At 36.9% G+C, this 9,573-nt stretch overlaps 1 protein-coding gene across 1 annotated transcript in view; it reads right to left on the bottom strand.

The window, feature by feature from the left end:
• LOC106870557 (myc proto-oncogene protein) overlaps window positions 1-8,833 on the bottom strand; it is a 13,732-nt gene extending 4,899 nt beyond the window's left edge. The window contains exons 1-2 of the mRNA XM_014916681.2: window positions 7,797-8,833; window positions 2,163-2,576 (exon numbers count right to left, since the gene is read on the bottom strand). Of these exons, the coding sequence (XP_014772167.1) occupies window positions 2,163-2,576; window positions 7,797-8,460 (1,078 nt within the window). The 5' untranslated portion in view covers window positions 8,461-8,833. The remainder of the gene's footprint in view (window positions 1-2,162; window positions 2,577-7,796) is intronic.
• Window positions 8,834-9,573: the final 740 nt, after the last annotated feature.

The following is a 9,573-nucleotide window of genomic DNA, read 5'->3' as shown; positions in this document are numbered from 1 at the left end:
AGGGGGGGGGGGCGATGAAGGGTCAGGGATTCCATAAAGGGGTCGATGGTCTAAGAAGTTTGGGGACCCCTGCTTCCAGGCCAACATATTTTTCCCTCACACGATTATACATATAATACATACAGCCATGTTCATATAATATGTAACTACACACATTTTATATACATACATGCATATATATATATATATATATATATATACACACACACACACACACACATATCACATATATATGTGTATACACGCGGGAAATGTGAAAGATGGAAATGGCGCGGTAAACCATCGTGTGTACGTATCTCTAAATATGTCTTACATATTGAGTCGAACAATGCTTTAATGTCCTAATTTGGGGCATTGAGACAATGAAATTACGCCAACTTAACCGTTTCAGTAAAATATATACAAAATGAAATATTTTAGTCGATATACTTTAGTGGAGGTGCTCCAGTATGGCAGCAAAATATATAGCTTATTCAATCTGAAAAGTATGATGAAGCAAGCAGCCTCGACAAAGAAAAATAGTTTCGCGGGCTTATACGGAGAGGATGAAAAAGGAAAACGAACACCGTGCGCTGATTGGTTGCTGCTTTCCCGCCATTTCAACTGCAACAACGTCGAAGAGGCGGAGTTAAAGAACTGGGCGATAATTTAGAATATCGTATGTGAATTTGAGACGTCATGATTACGTAAGGAAAAACATTACCTTACATGTTAAATGCCTTTGTTATAGTTTAGCCTCAAGTTATACCTTTTGTTTAAAAAAAAAAGCATTCCAGCCAGGATACCAACGGTTTTTTTTTTGTTGGCGAATTCGTTTTTCTTTTTGAGACTACAATGTAGATATGAAAAAGACTCAACGACCACTTCTATCTAGCTTGTCGAGTAACCACATTTGATTACCTAGTTTGGAATAACCTTTGAATTTCTGTCTAGTTCAAACCTAACATGCACAGACACAGACTCCAAACAAGGAAGAAGAGGTAAGGTTAGAAGTATGGAGCAAAGAGAGGTAAATAATCTGTAGTAGAGGTACATTAATGTATTTAGCGAAAATAACGGTTAAGGAAACGAGCCACCTTTCTACTTATTTCCAATTTAAATGTTTTACTTCGCATACGCCGAGAATGCCGTAAAGAAAAGGAACGCGTATCACATGCAGGGCTCCAAATAAGGCAAACTGAATCTTAAAAGCCTAAAGATTGAAACCTCCTCGACTCCTATCCTTTGTCTAAACTGACCAGCCATTTAACGACAGACAATGGGGGCTAAGAGATTAAAATTTACTTTCCTGCCAAACCAGGCAACCATATTAAATATAATTTACTTTTGTTTATTAATTTGATCCTGAATAGCAAAATAAGCAAATAAGTCACTCATGACAGGATTTAAAAAAAAAAAAGCCAACACTGAATAAATTTGGCAATAGAAATAGTTTAATGGACCTCGACTGTCACATCGATCTCAGAGGGGTTATTTGAATTCAGAACGTGAAGAGCAGGAAGAAATACCGATTCTTTAGCAACATAGCCGGCATTTGTTAGTGGTAGTGGGTAGGGGTGGGGACAGCCAATTACATCGATTCACTACTTGACTGGTTGTTTGTTAAATCGGTCCCGAATGGAAGAAAGGCGAAGTTGACTTCTGCAGGATTCGAATGCAAAACGTTATGAGCCGGGAACAAACGCCATCATGTACCTCTCGCCCACATACACAAACAATTTTGCGAACTCGCCGTCCTCCTTATGAAAAGCAAACTTGAACCTCGGCGAGATTTGAACGAAGAATGTAAACAGCAGGAAAAAATGCCGCAACGCATTTTCCCGACGATCTGACTGACTGCCGGCTCGCTTCCTTCCTCCCAAGAATTTCTGACTTGGGGTTCAAAGGGAAAGGGGAGTAAGTCTATTTGACTGGTAATGCTCTATTGACCCCGGAGGGATAAAAGGCAAAGCTGATCTTAGCGGAATTTGAAATCAAAACGTAAAGAGTCGCAAGAAATACAACAAGGGTGATTCGCTAACGATTCTGTCAAGCCATCTTCCTTACAGTAATAATAAAGGCCCGATATCCAGGAGAGAAATAGAGTGGGTTAGTCGATTAAATCGACCCAGTATTTTGAGCAATGCTTTATCGACCCCAAAAAGATGAAAGATAAAATGTACCTGTTAGCGTTGATGTAAAAGAATAATCTGTTCCCTTTTCCATAGATTGTATCCGCGCCTTTAACCTCCGCCGGTGATCTGCCAAATTTTGTTTCTCGATCAGAAGTTCCTGCTCATAGAGCTTACAGTCCTCAATAGCAACAATTGCTTCATCGACTATTTTTTTTGTCGACGCTTTTGGATCATCGCGAATTTTTTCAACAGAGTCTTTTAGATGTGCCAGACGTACAGACATGGCAGCACGGCGCCTTCGTTCCAGTTCATTATGAATTTTTTTCTCTTCGTCTGTCATGCATTTACGTTTCTTTCTCTCCGTTACGGCTGTTGATGTGCTACTACTACAACTGGTGTTTGTGTGATTTGTGTGGGACAGTCTCACCATTGAATCTTCGAGTGTTTCTGGAGAAATGATAGCTAAAAGAAATTGAAATGATAGAAAAAAGACCGTTTTATTTTACTTCATAAAGAAAAGTGATATGCAACATACAATCTTTTGAAATAGTAAATTTATTTACCAAGCCAAAGCGGACGAGAGTTGAACCTACAACAATGGGATGTTTTTGTACTGATTTCAATCATTGATCTGTGGCCATGCCGGAGTACTACCTATTCAGCTATAACCGATTACATTGGAAGGAGTACGTATTGTTAGGATGAACTAGCCCGGAATTTTAGTACTGAGAATGTATAGGGGCAACCAGAGGTTTAAAAATGCATTGTCTCACATTTATTGTGCTTTTACAAACTGTAATCGACCATAAAAGGAGATAAACTCCAATCTTCGACGATCAAATACAAGGCTTAATATATACACTTCGACGTTCTTCTGTTTTGGCAGCCAGGGAGTGAGCCTCTATGTAGTCACTTGACCCGCTAGAGATAGCAACCAAATCTCCCCCACATTACACCTCTACCGTCTTAGATAATGTAACCCGAGATAAACTTAGACGATCTGCTCGATTAGTGCCATCCTAGGTTTAAACTACTACTTGGGTCGAAACCTGAAAGTTTTAAGGGAATGTAGACGGAATTGATGATCTACGTAGAGCTAACTGGTTCTAAAAACAGAATCGAAACCTACATAGAATCGAACTGTTGATCAGATTACTACAGTAGTGGTCCACAGGAATACAAACAAATGACCTGTTATATTTTATGAATTTAATAAGGAAGTAATTAAACAAAGTCACTCATTTACTGACAACATGACTTGGACGCAAGGAATGCAATTTATATAATTGTATCAAGCATACGAAAAAAACCCAATGTTTTAGAAACAATAAAAAAAAACTAAAAACTATTTATTGAAAATTTCCTATTACTGTTTTCATGAATTGAATTTACTGCAATAAAAATGTTTGTTAGACGTACTTTATTACGTACTCCGGCAAGTACTTGTAGGAGAAATATCTCTATTTAACTAATATTTTATGCTACATAACTAGTGTTTAATAAATACAATATATTTTCTCTGAGTTATAGAAAATATTTAATTCGGGGCAGGAACCCTGATGATCAAAGCAACACTCAATTTCTAACATTATTTAATCGATGGTTGATCAAAAGAGTCGGTAAAGGGGAGGAGATGAAAAAGCATTGCGGTATTTGTACTAGGTGTTTACATTCATCTCTAGCTTTCATCCCTCCGGTGTCGATAAAATAAAAGTACCAATCAAATATCGACTTTTCCCATCTCCTAACTGTTTTAGGCCTTGCCTTGTGTTTATATTAAATATTTTATCTATTCTTGAGCCAATATCGCGACAAATCGCTGTTGCAATAAACGCTAAATAACATGACTCGGTACTACTAAAGCAGCACGGTCCCGAACGCGCAGTCGCGCGTCCGCGCTAGCTAGTCGTGAGTGGTCAATCCTAACCCTAACCCGCGTGTGCAAATGAATACGTGTTTAGGGTTAGGGTTAGGATCGACCACTCGCGACTGCGCGTTCGGGACCGTGCTGCTTTAGTAGTACCCACGACTCTTATCTAAAAAGGGTCGAAAGTTAAGTATTATGGTTGATTAAGTTGATGGTAGGAGCGGGTCGATAGGCCGGTTGTAGTGGTTGTTCAGCCCCCTAACTAGAACTAAAAATGATCGAGCAGACTTATGGATCAAAAAGTGTTCCAGTCATTAACACTGTCATTTTATATATTTAGGACTGATTTAAGACAGTAGAAAGGAATTTAGCTGCTATTTCTACAAAATCGAGGGAGTATAAGAGGCTCCCTCTAACTTTAAGGTTTAAAATTAAAGGTACCGATATATTCAATCAGACTAAACTTTCTAAAAATTTCCACTGTCTTATACTTTTTATAAGAACACAGTAAATAAGTTTGTTTTAGGGATAACGCCAAAATATTCAGTGAAAAAAAAGGATGATTAATTATGAGATAACGACTAAAATACAACTGTTGCACTGAAAAACATTTATTGACACAAGACCATAAGCATGCAATGGGTAAGGGAGATATAGAATATAGTTGATTTTTATTTATTCAGTATTCAACCCCTAGTGGGATATTTTTTCATTAAATCTGGAAGGAACCAGTGACCATGTTCTTCGCAAACGATCAGAGACCGATGAATCTTAATTCCCTGGCAGGAATTGGAATTAAATTGAGAGCCTGAAATTAATTCACTAAATTGGAAACCATGCTTGTGAACTTATTGCATGTATCAATTAGATTAGAATGTCAAAAGTCATTTAGGGCGAATTTTCAGAAAAAGTGTTTTCTTTTTAATATTTGACACTAATCAACATAGTGAAAATTGTAGATTAAACTTTTTATCACATTAGCTGACATATACATATTAACAAAACAAGTTATTAACTGACAAAAGGAAAGTGAAGAGCACAGAATATAAAAAGCACTGAACGTCTCGCTTGTGCTAAGACACAAAATCACAACCCTTTTAAACTGGGCAACACCTCAACCCTATTCATCTCCTGTATTAAGAAAAAAAAAGACTAAATTCTATTTAGTATATAAAACATTAGAGGGACCCTAAGCTATTTTTTTTAACTGTTGACTTGAGAGATACTCTGCGAAAGACTTTTTAGAGAATGTTTTTTATCAGCAAAGACGTTATACAAGTCACCCCACTCACCATCCCTTACAACCCAGTTTAAGTGACTATTTTCGTGTAAGGTACAACCTATCACTTTCACTTATCTATCCTTTTAAAGATCATACTTGTTATAGAGAAACAGATGGAAGCGAGGGGGAGGGGGACAGTTGAAATGTGACTTAGGATGCTTGACATTGTATATTCAACTCACAGAAAGAAGTGCATATAAAAAAGAGATAAGAGAATTGATAGTCACTTTAGAAAGAAAGAGGGAATGGATTAGGTGTAGACGGTAAGAAAGACTACGGTTGCTTTTCTATAGTTCGACTTTGCCAGAATCAAAGACAAAGTAAACCACCAGTTATATGACGAGATCCAGTCATCACATTTTATTAAAAATAAAATAAAGAGACTGTGTTTCATAAAGAACTCTCAGCTGTGAGAAACGATGAAGCTAAGAGGTAAATTCTCTGCAAATATATACCACGACCTGGTTTCGTTTCCACTGGGAATAGCAGCAACAAACGGCGTGTATGCCCATAGGAGAATAATGTTTTCAACTAAAAATAAACCTCTCCTTGGTTTTCGATCAATCTGAGTCTACATTTATAGATATGGAACGAAGAAAAATAAAGTTTTACCGGTCCAGATGGACTATATGTAATCTGAACCTTTCCCCACTTATTATTATTATTTTTTTTTTACGGAATCCCACGTTTTAGGCTATGGAGATTCCGATTCTGAAACAAAATTTTCAAAAATCTCAATTTCAAAATTTCGATCCCCCCCCCCGGTTTTTATATAGATCCACAGGGTAAACCTAACCCTAAAACTAGTTTTGTGAGATTTGGCTGTTATTTCTAGCATGTAAATAGCCTGTTTGGTGGGGGGGGGGGTGTGACATTTTTCAAACAATTTTTTTTCAGAATCGGAATCTCCATAGCCTAAAACGTGGGATTCCGTAAAAAAAAATTAATAAATAAGGGGGTAAAGGTTCAGATTACATATAGTCCGTCTACCGTTTTACCTAGCTACTATGAGATCGTAGCGGGTATAAGGGACAGGTTCAAAAGTAAGTCGCTATAGTATCTCTACAAAGACAAACTAACACAATTAAACTTTGTTAGTTCTGCTATAACACGTTGTTTTTATCGTCTGAATAAAAATTGCTTATTTGTCAGGATACAACCAGGGAATGAAGGACTGAGTTGTTTAAGTCACTGGTAACGATCGAGGAAGTTTGACCCATCGTCTCTCAAGTTTAAATATAAAAAAAGGGAAGGATTGGTTACAAAATGCATAGACAAAGGGTTGGCTGGTTAGAAGTATCAGCGCTTCGTTCGTTGCTATGGCGTTTGGCTGGGTTACGTATAAAAAACAGAAAAGAGAGTAACTAAGTTACCCCGGCTGTCTTTTTCACCATGCTGATGTATGTGAGTGAGTGAGTGTGTGTGTTGTCATGCCGGTTGTCAAAAATCATGAGGTGGAAGGAAAGTGTGTCTTCAATACGGTTAGTGTGAGAATCCCAAGAATAGTTTCTTTAGTATTCTTTTTCTTTCTTTTTACTTTAACCTAAACGTATAAATAAACCTATACAAAACAAAAAATGCTCTGTGGTAAAATTTGTCCAAATCTACAAAGAACTGGTATGGTAAGACTGGTCGAAAAGTTAACCATTATGAACAAAATACATTCATAAATATACGCTTACAAACATAGGTTAGTTATCAATCTAGGGTTTGCTTTTCCCACCACTATTGTATGTTTAAACGAGCTAACGAGGAAGCCTCTACATGGCCATTCAACCTGCTTGAAATAACAGCCAAATTCCTTATACCCTACCGTTTTAAAATGGGACGTACTCCCTCATCCCATACCCATTATAGCGTTTGCTAATCGGGGTTGACCTCAGAGTACCTTAGGGTACAAAGAAAGTAAGCTTTGAGAACAAAAGAAAAACGCTATTTGTTGACAGAGAGAGACAAAAAACAATGTTTGAATAGTGTAAGTATAAATTAATGTGGAAACATGTGAAAGAAGAGGCTACATGTTCCGGTGGTGGGGTAAGTGTATAAGTGTTATGCTGTTATCTGACTTACAAGTGATAAATTATTGTTTAGCCCATGATAGCTTTGATTGAGCAGACCTATGAACCACAACCTTCTGGGTCGTGTAATTATCTGAATATATATTTGGCTAATATATTATTTGTTCTAATTTAGTAACTGACTCCACCAGATTCTTGTACAAGAAACGAAACGAGAAACCCCTACATCTAACATAAGTGGAGTCTCGTTGCTATATTGACTATTCTTGTTAAATATATATTTTATACAATTATATATTTTACAAGTTTCAAGCATTAATTCAGTGACGTTTATGTTTGTATTGCAATTTTTAATGTTTTAAAATTAAGTTTACAGTCGTAATATAAAAGATCGTCACCGGTCAAGCGATTACATAGAGACTACCTTGTTAATTAATATGTATTGAATAGAAGCAACTAAGTTATGGTAACGAAGAAGGGTTTAATTAGAAACGGAACGAAAAAAAAAATCTTACCAGTTCTTTTCCCTTTCTGTATTCGTCGGTCGAGGTTTTTCTTTGGAGGTCGACCTCTCTTCCCCTTTTCCTTAGGCTGGGGTTTGTTTGGGGTCTGTTCAACTGGAACTTGAAGATTTGATTTACTTAGTAAAGTCCGAAAATCAAAAGAATTCTCAGATGTGTTTAATCCGAGTGGTGAATCTGGTTGTGTTGACAATGGGGAACCGACAGAAGAGTGTTGGGACCAGGGTGAGGGTGGTGCTGAAGTTTGTGAAGAGAAGAATTCTCGTGATGAAGATGATGGCGATGGTGTCTGTTGTTCGTCTTGACCAGTTGCCAAGAAATCCGACTCATAATTGGTGTGCGTGGGTGAAGGGTTCGCGGATGATAAGTTAGGATTACGAGTCGATCTGCTATTGCGGTCGGCGTTTTCGTTGTTGTGATTGTCAATACGATTAGCAACGAGAAAGTCGGGGTCTGCAAATAACATTTCAAAATTATCGAAGTTGAAATCACTGAAAGGATCCGACGATGATAGCCATTCATCGTTGACAGAACTTAACTCCAGAGACTGTGACATGAATTCGAACTCTTCTAGTGTAGGATCATTATGAAGTAAAGGCCACGTCGAAGGGTCAATAAAATCTGCTGCTATTTCACTCATACTTTTTCTATCATTCATTTTGTGCGTTTATATATATATATATATATAGTCCTTTTAACTTTTCTTTTAAATAAAGTTTACGCGTGATATGTTGAATGTACTTTGCACGTTAATTTTTCGCTTCAAACTAAGCCAGATTTTAAAATATGTGTGTGCATATATAATATATATATATACATATATATATATATAAATATATATATATATTTATATATATACAAGCACAAAAAATTCAGACGTTTACAAAAAAAAAACGTTGAAATTCAAACTGATGTGTGTAATTCCAGTGTAAGATCTTTGGTGTTAAAATACAACCCCAGTTAAAAAAAAAACAGCCGGCTTTGTAGCAAGCAACTGGCGGTACACGTTAAACATGAAAATACTACGAGTTTCACGCCGACAGAAACATATATTTGTGAAAAGACCCGCCTTGATAGGCGGAGCTTAAATTAAACAGTTGACCAATCGGTGAACAGATCGAGGTGAGCTGTATTTTATGAATTGAAATCTTTTTGTCAGAAATGTTATTGTTGCTTTTTCTCTCTACTGGACGTGTGTGCTTGTTTATGTACGTATGTATGTGTACGTTGTTTATGTGTCTATATGTCTATATACATTCATGTATGTTTGTCCATGTGTGTTAGTATGTATGTATGTATGTATGTATGTATGTGTTTGTTTGCAAGTTTATGTGTATCTACATATATGCATGTTAATGTATGTACGTGTGTGTGTCTATTGTTTACAATGTATATGTATGCATGTTTATAAGTATTTGTAAGTTTATGTGTATGTATGTATGTATGTATGTGTGTGTGCGCGCGCGCACATTCATGTGTCTATGTGTTCGATTATGTATACAACTATGCCGGTGTGTGTGTGCGTGCGCGCACATTCATGTGTCTGTGTTCGATTATGTAAACAATTGTGCGGGTGTGTGTGTGTGCATGTATACCTGTATGTGCATGTATATGTGTGTGTACGCGTAATTAAATTTCTAAATGTGCATATATGCGTACAAGGCGGCGAGGTGGCAGAATAATTAACATGCAGTGCAAAATAATTAGCGGCGTTTCGTCCGCTTTTATGTTTCGAGTTCAAATTACCGCCGAGGTCAATTTTGCCTTTCAT

This window comes from Octopus bimaculoides, chromosome 9 (assembly GCF_001194135.2).
Source record: "Octopus bimaculoides isolate UCB-OBI-ISO-001 chromosome 9, ASM119413v2, whole genome shotgun sequence".
Taxonomy (NCBI): domain Eukaryota; kingdom Metazoa; phylum Mollusca; class Cephalopoda; order Octopoda; family Octopodidae; genus Octopus; species Octopus bimaculoides.
The sequence above is the reverse complement of the archived record's forward strand: the minus strand, read 5'-3'. Positions and strand labels throughout refer to the sequence as shown.